At 48.1% G+C, this 19,248-nt stretch overlaps 1 protein-coding gene across 1 annotated transcript in view; it reads left to right on the forward strand.

Moving 5' to 3' along the window:
• The window catches only part of fgfr3 (fibroblast growth factor receptor 3), a 238,107-nt gene that overhangs the window by 208,526 nt on the left and 10,333 nt on the right, over window positions 1–19,248 (forward strand). The window contains 3 exon segments of the mRNA XM_090221491.1: window positions 2,130–2,320; window positions 2,552–2,674; window positions 4,999–5,069. Of these exon segments, the coding sequence (XP_090077617.1) occupies window positions 2,130–2,320; window positions 2,552–2,674; window positions 4,999–5,069 (385 nt within the window).

A 19,248-nucleotide genomic window follows, 5' to 3' on the forward strand; every position in this document is an offset into this window, starting at 1 on the left:
GGTCAAATAATAATAATCACAGTAGTTGTCGAGGGTGCAGCAAGTCAGCACCTCAGGAGTAAATGTCAGTTGGCCTTTCATAGCCGATCATTAAGAGTATCTCTACCACTCCTGCTGTCTCTAGAGAGTTGAAAACAGCAGGTCTGGGACAGGTAGCACTCCTGCTGTCTTCTGCACGTCCGGTGAACAGGTCAGGGTTCCATAGCCGCAGGCAGAACAGTTGAAACTGGAGCATCAGCACATTCAGGTGGACTGGGGACTGCAAGGAGTCATCATGCCAGGTAGTCCTGAGGCATGGTCCTAGGGCTCAGGACCTCCGAGAGAGAGAAAGAAAGAGAGAAAGAAAGAGAGAATTGGAGAGAGCACACTTAAATTCACACAGGACACCGGATAAGACAGGAGAAGTACTCCAGATATAACAAACTGACCCTAGCCCCCCGACACATAAATTACTGCAGCATAAATACTGGAGATGAGACAGGAGGTGTCAGGAGACACTGTGGCCTCATCTGATGATACCCCCGGACAGGGCCAAACAGGAAGGATATAACCCCACGCACTTTGCCAAAGCACAGCCCCCACACCACTAGAGGGATATCTCCAACCACCAACTTACCATCCTGATACAAGGCCGAGTATCGCCCACAAAGATCTCTGCCACGGCACAACCCAAGGGGGGGCGCCAACCCAGACAGGAAGATCACGTCAGTGACACAACCCACTCAAGTGAAGCACCCCTCCTAGGGACGGCATGGAAGAGCATCAGTAAGCCAGTGACTCAGCCCCTGTAATAGGGTTAGAGGCAGAGAATCCCAGTGGAAAGAGGGGAACCGGCCAGGCAGAGACAGCAAGGGCGGTTCGTTGCTCCAGAGCCTTTCCGTTCACCCTTCCACTCCTGGGCCAGACTACACTCACTCAAATAACCTACTGAAGAGATGAGTCTTCAGTAAAGAGTTAAAGTTTGAGACTGAGTCTACATCTCTCACATGGGTAGGCAGACCATTCCATAAAAATTGAGCTCTATAGGAGAAAGCCCTGCCTCCAGCTGTTTGCTTTGAAATTCTAGGGACAATTATGAGGCCTGCGTCTTGTGACCGTAGCGTACGTGTAGGTATGTACGGCAGGACCAAATCAGAAAGATAGGTAGGAGCAAGCCCATGTAATGCTTTGTAGGTTAGCAGTAAAACCTTGAAATCAGCTCTTGCCTTAACAGGAAGCCAGTAATATGATCAAATTTTTTGGTTCTATTCAGGATTCTAACAGACGTATTTAGCACTAACTGAAGTTTATTTAGTGCTTTATCCGGGTAGCCGGATAAGTAGAGCATTGCAGTAGTCTAACCTAGAAGTAACAAAAGCATGGATTTATTTTTTCTGCATCATTTTTGGACAGAAAGTTTCTGATTTTTGCAATGTTACGTAGATGGAAAAAAGCTGTCCTTGAAACAGTCTTGATATGTTCGTCAAAAGAGAGATCAGGGTCCAGAGTAACACCGAGGTCCTTCACAGTTTTATTTGAGACGACTGTACAACCATCAAGATTAATTGTCAGACTCAAGAGAAGATCCTGTTTTTTCTTGGGACCTAGAACAAGCATCTCTGTTTTGTCCGAGTTTAAAATGAGAAAGTTTGCAGCCATCCACTCCTTACGTCTGAAACACAGGCTTCTAGCGAGGGCAATTTTGGGGCTTCACCATGTTTCATTGAAATGTACAGCTGTGTATCATCCGCATAGCAGGGAAAATTAACATTATGTTTTCGAATAACATCCCCAAGAGGGAAAATATATAGTGAAAACAATAGTGGTCCTAAAACGGAACCTTGAGGAACACCGAAATGTACATGTTCTCTTGATAAGTGTGTGAATTGGACCATTTTCCTGCTAAGCATTCAAACTGTAATAAGTACTTTTGGGTGTCAGTGAAAATGTATGGTGCTAAACGTACATTACCTTCTTTAGGAACATAGTGAAGTAAAAGTAAAAGTTGTCAAAAATATAAATAGTCAAGTAAAGTACAGACACACAAAAAAACTACTGAAGTAGTACTTTAAAGTATTTTTGCTTAAGTATTTTACACCACTGAAAAGGGTTTACGTATAAAGTATAAATACAGAATATATATTCCCCAGGTCCCCTGTACGTGTTGGTGGAGTACGCTTCCAAAGGGAACCTGAGGGAGTACCTGAGAGCCCGTCGGCCCCCGGGGACGGACTACTCCTTCGACACCTGTAAGATCCCTGACGAGCAGCTCACCTTTAAAGACCTGGTGTCCTGTGCCTACCAGGTGGCGCGTGGCATGGAGTATCTGGCCTCACAGAAGGTTGGTGGCATACTGGACAATTCTCAGGGTTTCTAGAAATCCTGGGTGGAGTTTCTGGATTCCCTGTGATTCCGGAGATGTTCCAACAGGGATTTCTGGAAAACCTTGGCATTTTTGGAAAGCTACCGGAATTTTGCAGCCCTGGTTATGATTATATATGGTCTATATGCTACAATATGGTATAATACAGTCCAGTGTATTTAGCCGGACTTATTGCTTCCTCTTCCTCAGTGTATCCATAGAGATCTGGCAGCCAGGAACGTCCTGGTAACCGAGGAGAACGTGATGAAGATTGCAGACTTCGGTCTGGCCAGAGATGTGCACAACATAGACTACTACAAGAAGACTACTAATGTCAGTAATAACATACCACACCCCCCAAGCAGACAGTGATTGGGGAGGTGTGGCATATCTGTTATGGGTAAAACAGTGATTGGTGGGTGGTTTGGGGGAGGTGTGGCATGTCTGTTATGGGTAAAACAGTGATTGGTGGGGGGTGTGGGGGAGGTGTGGCATATCTGTTATGGGTAAAACAGTGATTGGTGGGGGGTGTGGGGGAGGTGTGGCATATCTGTTATGGGTAAAACAGTGATTGGTGGGGGGTGTGGGGGAGGTGTGGCATATCTGTTATGGGTAAAACAGTGATTGGTGGGGGGTGTGGGGGCGGTGTGGCATATCTGTTATGGGTAAAACAGTGATTGGTGGGGGGTGTGGGGGAGGTGTGGCATATCTGTTATGGGTAAAACAGTGATTGGGGGTGTGGGGGAGGTGTGGTAAAACAGTGATTGGTGGGGTGTGTGGGGGAGGTGTGGCATATCTGTTATGGGTAAAACAGTGATTGGTGGGGGGTGTGGGGGAGGTGTGGCATATCTGTTATGAGTAAAACAGTGATTGGTGGGGGGTGTGGGGGAGGTGTGGCATATCTGTTATGGGTAAAACAGTGATTGGTGGGGGGTGTGGGGGAGGTGTGGCATATCTGTTATGGGTAAAACAGTGATTGGGGGTGTGGGGGAGGTGTGGTAAAACAGTGATTTGTGGGTGGTGTGGGGGATGTGTGGCATATCTGTTATGGGTAAAACAGTGATTGGTGGGGGTGTAGGGGAGGTGTGGCATATCTGTTATGGGTAAAACAGTGATTGGTGGGGGGTGTGGGGGAGGTGTGGCATATCTGTTATGGGTAAAACAGTGATTGGTGGGGGGTGTGGGGGAGGTGTGGCATATCTGTTATGGGTAAAACAGTGATTGGTGGGGGGTGTGGGGGAGGTGTGGCATATCTGTTATGGGTAAAACAGTGATTGGTGGGGGGTGTGGGGGAGGTGTGGCATATCTGTTATGGGTAAAACAGTGATTGGTGGGGGGTGTGGGGGAGGTGTGGCATATCTGTTATGGGTAAAACAGTGATTGGTGGGGGGTGTGGGGGAGGTGTGGCATATCTGTTATGGGTAAAACAGTGATTGGTGGGGGGTGTGGGGGAGGTGTGGCATATCTGTTATGGGTAAAACAGTGATTGGTGGGGTGTGTGGGGGAGGTGTGGCATATCTGTTATGGGTAAAACAGTGATTGGTGGGGGGTGTGGGGGAGGTGTGGCATATCTGTTATGGGTAAAACAGTGATTGGTGGGGGGTGTGGGGGAGGTGTGGCATATCTGTTATGGGTAAAACAGTGATTGGTGGGTGGTGTGGGGGAGGTGTGGCATATCTGTTATGGGTAAAACAGTGATTGGTGGGGGGTGTGGGGGAGGTGTGGCATATCTGTTATGGGTAAAACAGTGATTGGTGGGGGGTGTGGGGGAGGTGTGGCATATCTGTTATGGGTAAAACAGTGATTGGGGGGGTATACAGTATATGTTATGGGTAAGACAGTGATTGGGGGGGGTTATCTGTTATGGGTAAAATAGTGATTGAGGGGTGTGATGGAGGTGTGGTAAGACAGTGATTGGGTGGGTGTGTTATATCTGTTATGGGTACGACAGTGATTGGGGTGTGGGGGAGGTGTGGTATATCTGTTATGGGTAAGACAGTGATTGGTGGGGGGTGGGGTATATCTGTTATGGGTAAGACAGTGATTGGTGGGGGTGGGGTATATCTGTTATGGGTAAGACAGTGATTGGTGGGGGGTGGGGTATATCTGTTATGGGTAAGACAGTGATTGGTGGGGGTGGGGTATATCTGTTATGGGTAAGACAGTGATTGGTGGGGGTGGGGTATATCTGTTATGGGTAAGACAGTGATTGGTGGGGGTGGGGTATATTTATTATGGGTAAGACAGTGATTGGTGGGGGGTATATCTGTTATGGGTAAGACAGTGATTGGTGGGGGGTGGGGTATATCTGTTATGGGTAAGACAGTGATTGGTGGGGGTGGGGTATATATGTTATGGGTAAGACAGTGATTGGTGGGGGGTGGGGTATATCTGTTATGGGTAAGACAGTGATTGGTGGGGGTGGGGTATATATGTTATGGGTAAGACAGTGATTGGTGGGGGGTGGGGTATATCTGTTATGGGTAAGACAGTGATTGGTGGGGGTGGGGTATATCTGTTATGGGTAAGACAGTGATTGGTGGGGGTGGGGTATATTTATTATGGGTAAGACAGTGATTGGTGGGGGGTATATCTGTTATGGGTGTTTTGAGCCGTTGTGCTGAGACAGCTGTTCTGTTGTCTGTGTGTTGTTGCAGGGTCGTCTACCCGTGAAATGGATGGCTCCAGAGGCGCTGTTCGACCGCGTCTACACGCACCAGAGCGATGTGTAAGTTGACACAGCCAGCCACACAGCATGCCTCCGGTCCGCCCATGTAGAGAGATATGCAGGACAGGAGGAATGTGTTGTAATATCATGACTTTGTGAATTAGCCTCAATTACCATCAAAACCACATGTGAATATGGATTGATATATCTCAGTCCTGTTGTCTCAGTCCTGTTGTCTCAGTCCTGTCTCAGTCCTGTTGTCTCAGTCCTGTTGTCTGAGTCCTGTTTCAGTCCTGTTGTCTCAGTCCTGTTGTCTCAGTCCTGTTGTCTCAGTCCTGTTGTATCAGTCCTGTTGTCTCAGTCCTGTTGTCTCAGTCCTGTTGTCTCAGTCCTGTTGTCTCAGTCCTGTCTCAGTCCTGTTGTCTCAGTCCTGCTGTCTCAGTCCTGTTGTCTCAGTCCTGCTGTCTCAGTCCTGTTGTCTCAGTCCTGCCATCTCAGTCCTGTTGTCTGAGTCCTGTTTCAGTCCTGTTGTCTCAGTCCTGTTGTCTCAGTCCTGTTGTCTCAGTCCTGTTGTATCAGTCCTGTTGTCTCAGTCCTGTTGTCTCAGTCCTGTTGTCTCAGTCCTGTTGTCTCAGTCCTGTCTCAGTCCTGTTGTCTCAGTCCTGCTGTCTCAGTCCTGTTGTCTCAGTCCTGCTGTCTCAGTCCTGTTGTCTCAGTCCTGCCATCTCAGTCCTGTTGTCTCAGTCCTGTTGTATCAGTCCTGTTGTCTCAGTCCTGTTGTATCAGTCCTGTTGTCTCAGTCCTCGTGTATCAGTCCTGTTGTATCAGTCCTGTTGTCTCAGTCCTGTTGTCTCAGTCCTGTTGTATCAGTCCTCTTGTATCAGTCCTGTTGTATCAGTCCTGTTGTCTCAGTCCTGTTGTCTCAGTCCTGTTGTATCGGTCCTGTTGTCTCGGTCCTGCTGTATCGGTCCTGTTGTCTCAGTCCTGTTGTCACAGTCCTGTCTCAGTCCTGTTGTATCAGTCCGGTTGTATCAGTCCTGTTGTATCAGTCCTGTTGTATCAGTCCTGTTGTCTCAGTCCTGTTGTCTCAGTCCTGTTGTCTCAGTCCTGTTGTCTCAGTCCTGTTGTCTCAGTCCTGTTGTATCAGTCCTGTCTCAGTCCTGTTAACAAGACTATATACAGGAGGTACCAGTACAGAGTCAATGTGGAGGCTATATACAGGGTATTACGGTACAGAGTCAATGTGGAAGCTATATACAGTGTGTTACGGTACAGAGTCAATGTGGAGGCTATATACAGGGTGTTACGGTACAGAGTCAATGTGGAGGCTATATACAGGGTGTTACGGTACAGAGTCAATGTGGAGGCTATATACAGGGGGTACCAGTACAGAGTCAATGTGGAGGCTATATACAGGGGGTACCGGTACAGAGTCAATGTGGAGGCTATATACAGGGTGTTACATTACAGAGTCAATGTGGAGGCTATATACAGGGGGTACCGGTACCGAGTCAGTGTGGAGGCTATATACAGGGGGTACCAGTACAGAGTCAATGTGGAGGCTATATACAGGGGGTACCGGTACAGAGTCAATGTGGAGGCTATATACAGGGTGTTACATTACAGAGTCAATGTGGAGGCTATATACAGGGGGTACCGGTACCGAGTCAGTGTGGAGGCTATATACAGGGGGTACCAGTACAGAGTCAATGTGGAGGCTATATACAGGGGGTACCAGTACAGAGTCAATGTGGAGGCTCTATACAGGGTGTTACGGTACAGAGTCAATGTGGAGGCTATATACAGGGGGTACCGGTACAGAGTCAATGTGGAGGCTATATACAGGGGGTACCAGTACAGAGTCAATGTGGCGGCTATATACAGGGTGTTACGGTACAGAGTCAGTGTGGAGGCTATATACAGGGTGTTACGGTACAGAGTCAATGTGGAGGCTATATACAGGGTGTTACGGTACAGAGTCAATGTGGAGGCTATATACAGGGGGTACCAGTACAGAGTCAATGTGGCGGCTATATACAGGGTGTTACGGTACAGAGTCAGTGTGGAGGCTATATACAGGGTGTTACGGTACAGAGTCAATGTGGAGGCTATATACAGGGGGTACCGGTACAGAGTCAATGTGGCGGCTATATACAGGGGGTACCGGTACCGAGTCAGTGTGGAGGCTATATACAGGGGGTACCGGTACAGAGTCAATGTGGAGGCTATATACAGGTGGTACCGGTACAGAGTCAATGTGGCGGCTATATACAGGGGGTACCGGTACAGAGTCAATGTGGAGGCTATATACAGGAGGTACCGGTACAGAGTCAATGTGGCGGCTATATACAGGGGGTACCAGTACAGAGTCAATGTGGCGGCTATATACAGGGGGTACCGGTACCGAGTCAGTGTGCGGGGGTACAGGTTAGTTGAGGTAATTTGTACATGGAGGTAGGGGTGAAGTGACTATGCATAGATAAACAGTGAGTAGTAGCAGTGTACAAAACAAATGGTAGGGATGGGGGGGTGCCATTAGATTAATTGTTCAGCAGTGTTATGGCTTGGGGGTAGAAGCTGTTAAGTAGCCTTTTGGTCCTAGACTTGGTGCTCCGTTACAGCATGCCGTGCGGTAGCAGAGAAAACAGTCTTTGACTTGGGTGACTGAATCTATGACGATTTTATGGGCTTTTCCCTGACACCGCCTATTATATAGGTCCTGGATGGCAGGAAGATTGGCCCCGGTGATGTACTGGGCTGTGCATACTACCCTCTGTAGCGCCTTACGGTCAGATGCCGAGCAGTTGCTGCAACCGGTCAGGATGTTCTCGACGGTGCTGCCGTATAACTTTTTGAGGATCTGGGGACCCATGTCAAGTCTTTTCAGTCTCCTGAGGGGGAAAAGATTTTGTCGTGGCCTCTTTACGATTGTTTTGGTTTGTTTAGACCATAATAGTTTGTTGGTGATGTGGGCACCAAGGAACTTAAAACTCTCGACCCGCTCCACTACAGCCCTGTCGATGTCAATGGGGGCCAGTTCGGCCCGCCTTTTCCTGTAGCCCACGATCAGCTCCTATGTCTTGCTCACATTGAGGGAGAGGTTGTTGTCCTGGCACCACACTGACAGTTCTCTGACCTCCTCCCTATAGAATGCCTCATTGTTGTCGGTGATCAGGCCTACCACTGTTGTGTCGTCAGCAAACTTAATGATGGTGTTGGAGTCATGTTTGGCCACGCAGTCGTGGGTGAACAGGAAGTACAGGAGGGGTCTAAGTACACACCCCTGAGGGGCACCAATGTTGAGGATCAGCGTGGCAGATGTGTTGTTGCCTAGCCTTATCACGCGGGGGCGGCCCGTCAGGAAGTCCAGGATCCAGTTGCAGAGAGAGGTGTTTAGTCCCAGTGTCCTTAGCATAGTAATGAGCTTTGTGGGACCTATGGTGTTGAACGCTGAGCTTTAGTCAATGAATAGCATTCTCATGTAGGTGTTCCTTTAGTCCAGGTGGGAAAGGGCAATGTGGTGTGCAATATAGATTGCATCATCTGTGGATCTGTTGGGGCAGTATGCGAATTGGAGTGGGTCTTGGGTTTCCGGCATGATGGTGTTGATGTGAGCCATGACCAGCCTTTTGAAAGCCTTCATTTAGGCAGGTTACCTTCACTTTCTTGGGCACAGGGACTATGGTGGTCTGTTTGAAACATGAAGGTATTACAGTAGTGAAGATACATGCCAGTTGGTCCACAAATGCTTTGAGTACACTTCCTGGTAATCCGCATGGCCCCGTGCGGCTTTGTGAATGTCGTCCTGTTTAAAGGTCTTGCTCACATCGGCTATGGCGAGCGTCATCACACAGTCGTCCGGAACAGCTGGTGTGCTCATGCATGCTTCGGTGTTGCTTGCCTCAAAGCAAGCATAAAATACATTTAGCTCGTCTGGTAGGCTGAGGTGGTAAACTCCTCAATGCCATTGGATGAATCCCAGAACACATTCCAGTCTGTGCTAGCAAAATTGTCCTGTAACGTGGCATCCGTGTCATCTGACCACTTCCGTATTGAGTGAGTCACTGGTACTTCGTACCACAGGAAAGGAAGACCCAGAGTTACCTCTGCTGCAAAGAATAAGGTCATTAGAGTTAACTGCACCTCAGATTGCAGCCCAAATAAATGCTTCACAGAGTTCAAGTAACAGACACATCTCAACATCAACTATTCAGAGGAGACTTCGTGAATCAGGCCTTAGTGGTCAAATTGCTGCAAAGACTAAAGGACACCATGAATAAGAAGAGACTTGCTTGGGCCAAGAAACACAAGCAAGGGACCGATGGAAATCTGTCCTTTGGTCTGATGAGTCCAAATTTGAGATTTTTTTGTTCCAACGCTGTATCTTTTTGAGATGCAGAGTAAGTGAACAGATGATCTCTGCATGTGTGGTTCCCACCATGAAGCATGGAGGAGGAGGTGTGATGGTGCTTTGCTGGTGACACTGTCAGTGATTTATTTAGAATTCAAGGTATACTTAACCAGCATGGCTACCACATCATTCTGCAGCGATACGCCATCCTATCTGGTTTGCGCTTAGTGGGACTATCATTTGTTTTTCAACAGGACAATGACCCAACACACCTTCAGGCTGTGTAAGGGCTATTTGACCAAGGAGGAGAGTGATGGAGTGCTGCATCAGATGACCTGGCCTCCTCAATCACCCTACCTCAACCCAATTGAGATGGTTTGGGATGAGTTTGACCACAGAGTGAAGGAAAAGAAGTGCTCAGCATATGTGGGAACTCCTTCCAGATTGTTGGAAAACCAGGTGAAGCTGGTTGAGAGAATTCCAAGAGTGTGCAAAGCTGTCATCAAGGCAGAGGATGGCTACTTTGAAGAATCTCAAATATAACATATATTTTGACCTGTTTAGCACTTCTTTGGTTATTACAAGATTCCAAATGTGTTATTTCATAGTTTTAATGTTTTCACTATTATTCTACAATGTAAAAAATAGTAAAAATAAAGAAAAACCCTGGAATGAATAGGTGTTTCCAAACGTTTGACTGGTACTGTACATATAAAGTGTAGAATAGGTGTTTCCAAGCGTTTGACTGGTGCTGTACATATAAAGTGACTAGTGTTCAATAACTCTATGTACACAGGGCAGCAGTCTCTAAGGTTCAGGGTAGAGTACAGGGTGGTAGCCGGCTAGTAACAGTGACTAAAGTTCAGGGTAGAGTACAGGGTGGTAGCCGGCTAGTAACAGTCTCTAAGGTTCAGGGTAGAGTACAGGGTGGTAGCCGGCTAGTAACAGTGACTAAGGTTCAGGGTAGAGTACAGGGTGGTAGCCGGCTAGTAACAGTGACTAAGGTTCAGGCTAGAGTACAGGGTGGTAGCCGGCTAGTAACAGTCTCTAAGGTTCAGGGTAGAGTACAGGGTGGTAGCCGGCTAGTAACAGTGACTAAGGTTCAGGGTAGAGTACAGGGTGGTAGCCGGCTAGTAACAGTGACTAAGGTTCAGGGCAGGGTACTGGGCTGTAGCCGGCTAGTAACAGTCTCTAAGGTTCAGGGTAGAGTACAGGGTGGTAGCCAGGTAGTAGCAGTGACTAAGGTTCAGGGTAGAGTATGTGGTGGTAGCCGGCTAGTAACAGTGACTAAGGTTCAGGGTAGAGTACAGGGTGGTAGCCGGCTAGTAACAGTGACTAAGGTTCAGGGTAGAGTACAGGATGGTAGCCGGCTAGTAACAGTGATTAAGGTTCAGGGTAGAGTACAGGGTGGTAGATGGCTAGTAACAGTAACTAAGGTTCAGGGTAGAGTACAGGGTGGTAGCCGGCTAGTAACAGTGACTAAGGTTCAGGGTAGAGTACAGGGTGGTAGCCGGCTAGTAACAGTGACTAAGGTTCAGGGTAGAGTACAGGGTGGTAGCCGGCTAGTAACAGTGACTAAGGTTCAGGGTAGAGTACTGGGTGGTAGCTGGCTAGTAACAGTGACTAAGGTTCAGGGTAGAGTACAGGGTGGTAGCCGGCTAGTAACAGTGACTAAGGTTCAGGGTAGAGTACAGAGCTGTAGCCGGCTAGTAACAGTGACTAAGGTTCAGGGTAGAGTACAGGGTGGTAGCCGGCTAGTAACAGTAACTAAGGTTCAGGGTAGAGTACAGGGTGGTAGCCGGCTAGTAACAGTGACTAATGTTCAGGGTAGAGTACAGGGTGGTAGCTGGCTAGTAACAGTGACTAAGGTCCAGGGCAGGGTACTGGGCGGTAGCCGGCTAGTAACAGTGATTAAGGTTCAGGGTAGAGTACAGGGTGGTAGACGACTAGTAACAGTAACTAAGGTTCAGAGTAGAGTACAGGGCTGTAGCCGGCTAGTAACAGTGACTAAGGTTCAGGGTAGAGTACAGGGTGGTAGCCGGCTTGTAACAGTGACTAAGGTTCAGGGTAGAGTACAGGGTGGTAGCCGGCTAGTAACAGTGACTAAGGTTCAGGGTAGAGTACAGGGTGGTAGCCGGCTAGTAACAGTGATTAAGGTTCAGGGTAGAGTACTGGGTGGTAGCCGGCTAGTAACAGTGACTAAGGTTCAGGGTAGAGTACAGGGTGGTTGCCGGCTAGTAACAGTGACTAAGGTTCAGGGTAGAGTACAGGGCGGTAGCCGGCTAGTAACAGTGACTAAGGTTCAGGGTAGAATACAGGGTGGTAGCCGGCTAGTAACAGTGACTAAGGTCCAGGGTAGGGTACTGGGCGGTAGCCGGCTAGTAACAGTGATTAAGGTTCAGGGTAGAGTACAGGGTGGTAGACGACTAGTAACAGTAACTAAGGTTCAGAGTAGAGTACAGGGTGGTAGCCGGCTAGTAACAGTGACTAAAGTTCAGGGTAGAGTACAGGGTGGTAGCCGGCTAGTAACAGTCTCTAAGGTTCAGGGTAGAGTACAGGGTGGTAGCCGGCTAGTAACAGTGACTAAGGTTCAGGGTAGAGTACAGGGTGGTAGCCGGCTAGTAACAGTGACTAAGGTTCAGGCTAGAGTACAGGGTGGTAGCCGGCTAGTAACAGTCTCTAAGGTTCAGGGTAGAGTACAGGGTGGTAGCCGGCTAGTAACAGTGACTAAGGTTCAGGGTAGAGTACAGGGTGGTAGCCGGCTAGTAACAGTGACTAAGGTTCAGGGCAGGGTACTGGGCTGTAGCCGGCTAGTAACAGTCTCTAAGGTTCAGGGTAGAGTACAGGGTGGTAGCCAGGTAGTAGCAGTGACTAAGGTTCAGGGTAGAGTATGTGGTGGTAGCCGGCTAGTAACAGTGACTAAGGTTCAGGGTAGAGTACAGGGTGGTAGCCGGCTAGTAACAGTGACTAAGGTTCAGGGTAGAGTACAGGATGGTAGCCGGCTAGTAACAGTGATTAAGGTTCAGGGTAGAGTACAGGGTGGTAGATGGCTAGTAACAGTAACTAAGGTTCAGGGTAGAGTACAGGGTGGTAGCCGGCTAGTAACAGTGACTAAGGTTCAGGGTAGAGTACAGGGTGGTAGCCGGCTAGTAACAGTGACTAAGGTTCAGGGTAGAGTACAGGGTGGTAGCCGGCTAGTAACAGTGACTAAGGTTCAGGGTAGAGTACTGGGTGGTAGCTGGCTAGTAACAGTGACTAAGGTTCAGGGTAGAGTACAGGGTGGTAGCCGGCTAGTAACAGTGACTAAGGTTCAGGGTAGAGTACAGAGCTGTAGCCGGCTAGTAACAGTGACTAAGGTTCAGGGTAGAGTACAGGGTGGTAGCCGGCTAGTAACAGTAACTAAGGTTCAGGGTAGAGTACAGGGTGGTAGCCGGCTAGTAACAGTGACTAAGGTTCAGGGTAGAGTACAGGGTGGTAGCTGGCTAGTAACAGTGACTAAGGTCCAGGGCAGGGTACTGGGCGGTAGCCGGCTAGTAACAGTGATTAAGGTTCAGGGTAGAGTACAGGGTGGTAGACGACTAGTAACAGTAACTAAGGTTCAGAGTAGAGTACAGGGCTGTAGCCGGCTAGTAACAGTGACTAAGGTTCAGGGTAGAGTACAGGGTGGTAGCCGGCTTGTAACAGTGACTAAGGTTCAGGGTAGAGTACAGGGTGGTAGCCGGCTAGTAACAGTGACTAAGGTTCAGGGTAGAGTACAGGGTGGTAGCCGGCTAGTAACAGTGATTAAGGTTCAGGGTAGAGTACTGGGTGGTAGCCGGCTAGTAACAGTGACTAAGGTTCAGGGTAGAGTACAGGGTGGTTGCCGGCTAGTAACAGTGACTAAGGTTCAGGGTAGAGTACAGGGCGGTAGCCGGCTAGTAACAGTGACTAAGGTTCAGGGTAGAATACAGGGTGGTAGCCGGCTAGTAACAGTGACTAAGGTCCAGGGCAGGGTACTGGGCGGTAGCCGGCTAGTAACAGTGATTAAGGTTCAGGGTAGAGTACAGGGTGGTAGACGACTAGTAACAGTAACTAAGGTTCAGAGTAGAGTACAGGGTGGTAGCCGGCTAGTAACAGTGATTAAGGTTCAGGGTAGAGTACTGGGTGGTAGACGGCTAGTAACAGTAACTAAGGTTCAGGGTAGAGTACAGGGTGGTAGCCGGCTAGTAACAGTGATTAAGGTTCAGGGTAGAGTACAGGGTGGTAGCCGGCTAGTAACAGTAACTAAGGTTCAGGGTAGAGTACAGGGTGGTAGCCGGCTAGTAACAGTGACTAATGTTCAGGGTAGAGTACAGAGCTGTAGCCGGCTAGTAACAGTGACTAAGGTTCAGGGTAGAGTACAGGGTGGTAGCCGGCTAGTAACAGTGATTAAGGTTCAGGGTAGAGTACAGGGTGGTAGCCGGCTAGTAACAGTGACTAAGGTTCAGGGTAGAGTACAGGGTGGTAGCCGGCTAGTAACAGTGACTAAGGTTCAGGGTAGAGTACAGGGTGGTAGCCGGCTAGTAACAGTGACTAAGGTTCAGGGTAGAGTACAGAGCTGTAGCCGGCTAGTAACAGTGACTAAGGTTCAGGGTAGAGTACAGGGTGGTAGACGGCTAGTAACAGTGATTAAGGTTCAGGGTAGAGTACTGGGTGGTAGACGGCTAGTAACAGTAACTAAGGTTCAGGGTAGAGTACAGGGTGGTAGCCGGCTAGTAACAGTGATTAAGGTTCAGGGTAGAGTACAGGGTGGTAGCCGGCTAGTAACAGTAACTAAGGTTCAGGGTAGAGTACAGGGTGGTAGCCGGCTAGTAACAGTGACTAATGTTCAGGGTAGAGTACAGAGCTGTAGCCGGCTAGTAACAGTGACTAAGGTTCAGGGTAGAGTACAGGGTGGTAGCCGGCTAGTAACAGTGATTAAGGTTCAGGGTAGAGTACAGGGTGGTAGCCGGCTAGTAACAGTGACTAAGGTTCAGGGTAGAGTACAGGTTGGTAGCCGGCTAGTAACAGTGACTAAGGTTCAGGGTAGAGTACAGAGCTGTAGCCGGCTAGTAACAGTGACTAAGGTTCAGGGTAGAGTACAGGGTGGTAGACGGCTAGTAACAGTAACTAAGGTTCAGGGTAGAGTACAGGGTGGTAGCCTGCTAGTAACAGTGACTAAGGTTCAGGGTAGAGTACAGGGTGGTAGCCGGCTAGTAACAGTGACTAAGGTTCCGGGTAGAGTACAGGGTGGTTGCCGGCTAGTAACAGTGACTAAGGTTCAGGGTAGAGTACTGGGTGGTAGCCGGCTAGTAACAGTGACTAAGGTTCAGGGTAGAGTACAGGGCGGTTGCCGGCTAGTAACAGTGACTAAGGTTCAGGGTAGAGTACAGGGCGGTAGCCGGCTAGTAACAGTGACTAAGGTTCAGGGTAGAATACAGGTTGGTAGCCGGCTAGTAACAGTGACTAAGGTGCAGGGTAGAGTACAGGGTGGTAGCCGGCTAGTAACAGTGACTAAGGTTCAGGGTAGAGTACAGGGTGGTAGCCAGCTAGTAACAGTGACTAAGGTTCAGGGTAGAGTACAGGGTGGTAGCCAGCTAGTAACAGTGACTAAGGTTCAGGGTAGAGTACAGAGCTGTAGCCGGCTAGTAACAGTGACTAAGGTTCAGGGTAGAGTACAGGGTGGTAGCCAGCTAGTAACAGTGACTAAGGTTCAGGGTAGAGTACAGAGCTGTAGCCGGCTAGTAACAGTGACTAAGGTTCAGGGTAGAGTACTGGGTGGTAGCTGGCTAGTAACAGTGCTAAGGTTCAGGGTAGAGTACAGGGTGGTAGCCGGCTAGTAACAGTGACTAAGGTTCAGGGTAGAGTACAGGGTGGTAGCCAGCTAGTAACAGTGACTAAGGTTCAGGGTAGAGTACAGGGTGGTAGCCGGCTAGTAACAGTGACTAAGGTTCAGGGTAGAGTACAGGGTGGTAGCCAGCTAGTAACAGTGACTAAGGTTCAGGGTAGAGTACAGGGTGGTAGCCAGCTAGTAACAGTGACTAAGGTTCAGGGTAGAGTACAGGGTGGTAGCCGGCTAGTAACAGTGACTAAGGTGCAGGGTAGAGTACAGGGTGGTAGACGGCTAGTAACAGTAACTAAGGTTCAGGGTAGAGTACAGGGTGGTAGCCGGCTAGTAACAGTAACTAAGGTTCAGGGTAGAGTACAGGGTGGTAGCCGGCTAGTAACAGTGACTAAGGTTCAGGGTAGAGTACAGAGCTGTAGCCGGCTAGTAACAGTGACTAAGGTTCAGGGTAGAGTACAGGGTGGTAGACGGCTAGTAACAGTGACTAAGGTTCAGGGTAGAGTACTGGGTGGTAGCCGGCTAGTAACAGTAACTAAGGTTCAGGGTAGAGTACAGGGTGGTAGCCGGCTAGTAACAGTAACTAAGGTTCAGGGTAGAGTACAGGGTGGTAGACGGCTAGTAACAGTAACTAAGGTTCAGGGTAGAGTACTGGGTGGTAGCCGGCTAGTAACAGTGACTAAGGTTCAGGGTAGAGTACAGGGTGGTAGACGGCTAGTAACAGTAACTAAGGTTCAGGGTAGAGTACAGAGCTGTAGCCGGCTAGTAACAGTGACTAAGGTGCATGGTAGAGTACAGGGTGGTAGCCGGCTAGTAACAGTGACTAAGGTGCAGGGTAGAGTACAGAGCTGTAGCCGGCTAGTAACAGTGACTAAGGTGCATGGTAGAGTACAGGGTGGTAGCCGGCTAGTAACAGTGACTAAGGTGCAGGGTAGAGTACAGGGTGGTAGCCGGCTAGTAACAGTCTCTAAGGTTCAGGGCAAGGTACTGGGCAGAGGCCAGCTGGTGGTGACTGTTTAACAGTCTGATGTCCTGGAGATGGAAGCCAAGGAACTTTAAACTTGTTACCCCTCCACTGCAGCCTTGTTGATGTGGATGGGGGCGTGCTTTCTCTGTTGTCTACTGTAGTCCACGTTCAGCTCCTTCATTTTGTTGACGTTGAGAGAGAGGTTATTTTCCTGGCACCACTCTGCCAGGGCTCTCACCTCCTCCCTGTAGGCCGTCTCGTCGCTGTTGGCAATCAAGCCTACCACTGTTGTGTTGTCGGCAAACTTGAAGATTGAGTAGGAGACTTGCATGTCCACGTACTTAAATCAAATCAAATGTTATTTGTCACATGCTTGGTAAACAACAGGTGTACCCTAACAGTGAAATGCTTACTTACTTTTCCAACAATGCAGAGTTAAAGATAACAAAATGAATACAAACGAAATAGTGCCAGTGAATCAAAATATAGAGTCAAAATAACATGCCTATATACAAGGTTTACAGGAGCGGGCTGTTGAGTGGATCAGTGTGGAGGAGGTGTTGTTGCCTACCTTCCCCATCTGAGGTCGGCCCATCAGGAAGTCTAGGACCCAGTTGCACAGAGATGGGTTCAGAGCCAGGACCCTGAGGTTACTCATGCACTTGGAGGGCACTCTGTCGTTGTCAATGAGCTGTAGTCAATGGAACAGCATTCTCACGTAGGTGTTCCTCTTGTCCAGGAGGGATAGGGCGGCGTGGAATGCCATGGCGATTGCGTCGTCCCATGGATCTGTTGGAGCGGTATGCAAATTGTAGTGGGTCTAGGGCTTCTGGGTAAGGTGGAGGTGATCCTTAACTAGCCTCTCAAAGTGCTGCTAGTCATTCAGTTAAGGTACCTTATCTTCCTTTTAGGTTCTAGATAGTAACTTGTTTTTCTAAAAGTGTAGACTTGGAAACAATGTGTCCCTGTAGGTCTGGGTTATAGTATTAGCCGTGTATACAGTAGTAGGTCTGGGTTATAGTATTAGCCCTGTATACAGTAGTAGGGCTGGGTTATAGTATTAGCCCTGTATACAGTAGTAGGTCTGGGTTATAGTATTAGCCCTGTATACAGTAGTAGGTCTGGGTTACAGTATTAGCCCTGTATACTGTAGTAGGGCTGGGTTATAGTATTAGCCCTGTATACAGTAGTAGGTCTGGGTTACAGTATTAGCCCTGTGTACAGTAGTAGGTCTGGGTTATAGTATTAGCCCTGTATACAGTAGTAGATCTGGGTTATAGTATTAGCCCTGTATACAGTAGAAGGTCTGGGTTATAGTATTAGCCCTGTATACAGTAGTAGGTCTGGGTTATAGTATTAGCCTTGTATACAGTAGTAGGTCTGGGTTATAGTATTAGCCCTGTATACAGTAGTAGGTCTGGGTTATAGTATTAGCCCTGTATACAGTAGTAGGTCTGGGTTATAGTATTTGCCCTGTATACAGTAGTAGGTCTGGGTTATAGTATTAGCCCTGTATACAGTAGTAGGTCTGGGTTATAGTATTAGCCCTGTATACAGTAGTAGGTCTGGGTTATAGTATTAGCCCTGTATACAGTAGTAGGTCTGGGTTATAGTATTAGCCCTGTATACAGTAGTAGGTCTGGGTTATAGTATTAGCCCTGTATACAGTAGTAGGTCTGGGTTATAGTATTAGCCCTGTATACAGTAGTAGGTCTGGGTTATAATATTAGCCCTGTGTACAGTAGTAGGTCTGGGTTACAGTATTAGCCCTGTGTACAGCAGTAGGTCTGGGTTACAGTATTAGCCCTGTATACAGTAGTAGGTCTGGGTTACAGTATTAGCCCTGTATACAGTAGTAGGTCTGGGTTATAGTATTAGCCCTGTATACAGTAGTAGGTCTGGGTTACAGTATTAGCCCTGTATACAGTAGTAGGTCTGGGTTACAGTATTAGCCCTGTATACAGTAGTAGGTCTGGGTTATAGTATTATCCCTGTATACAGTAGTAGGTCTGGGTTACAGTATTAGCCCTGTATACACTAGTAGGGCTGGGTTACAGTATTAGCCCTGTATACAGTAGTAGGTCTGGGTTATAGTATTAGCCCTGTATACCGTAGTAGGTCTGGGTTACAGTATTAGCCCTGTATACAGTAGTAGGTCTGGGTTACAGTATTAGCCCTGTATACAGTAGTAGGTCTGGGTTATAGTATTAGCCCTGTAAACAGTAGTAGGTCTGGGTTATAGTATTAGCTCTGTATACAGTAGTAGGTCTGGGTTATAGTATTAGCCCTGTATACAGTAGTAGGTCTGGGTTATAGTATTAGCCCTGTATACAGTAGTAGGTCTGGGTTATAGTATTAGCCCTGTATACAGCAGTAGGTCTGGGTTATAGTATTAGCCCTGTGTACAGTAGTAGGTCTGGGTTACAGTATTAGCCCTGTGTACAGTAGTAGGTCTGGGTTACAGTATTAGGTCTGTATACAGTAGTAGGGCTGGGTTACAGTATTATCCCTGTATACAGTAGTAGGTCTGGGTTACAGTATTAGCCCTGTATACAGTAGTAGGTCTGGGTTACAGTATTAGCCCTGTATACAGTAGTAGGGCTGGGTTACAGTATTAGCCCTGTGTACAGTAGTAGGTCTGGGTTATAGTATTAGCACTGTATACAGTAGTAGGTCTGGGTTACAGTATTAGCCCTGTATACAGTAGTAGGTCTGGGTTACAGTATTAGCCCTGTATACAGTAGTAGGTCTGGGTTATAGTATTAGCCCTGTATACAGTAGTAGGTCTGGGTTACAGCATTAGCCCTGTATACAGTAGTAGGTCTGGGTTACAGTATTAGCCCTGTATACAGTAGTAGGTCTGGGTTACAGTATTAGCCCTGTATACAGTAGTAGGTCTGGGTTATAGTATTAGCCCTGTATACAGTAGTAGGTCTGGGTTACAGTATTAGCCCTGTATACAGTAGTAGGTCTGGGTTACAGTATTAGCCCTGTATACAGTAGTAGGTCTGGGTTATAGTATTATCCCTGTATACAGTAGTAGGTCTGGGTTATAGTATTAGCCCTGTATACAGCAGTAGGT

The sequence above is a fragment of the Oncorhynchus mykiss genome, chromosome 25 (genome assembly GCF_057628025.1).
Source record: "Oncorhynchus mykiss isolate SJ-2025 chromosome 25, ASM5762802v1, whole genome shotgun sequence".
In the NCBI taxonomy this organism is placed as follows: Eukaryota; Metazoa; Chordata; class Actinopteri; order Salmoniformes; family Salmonidae; genus Oncorhynchus; species Oncorhynchus mykiss.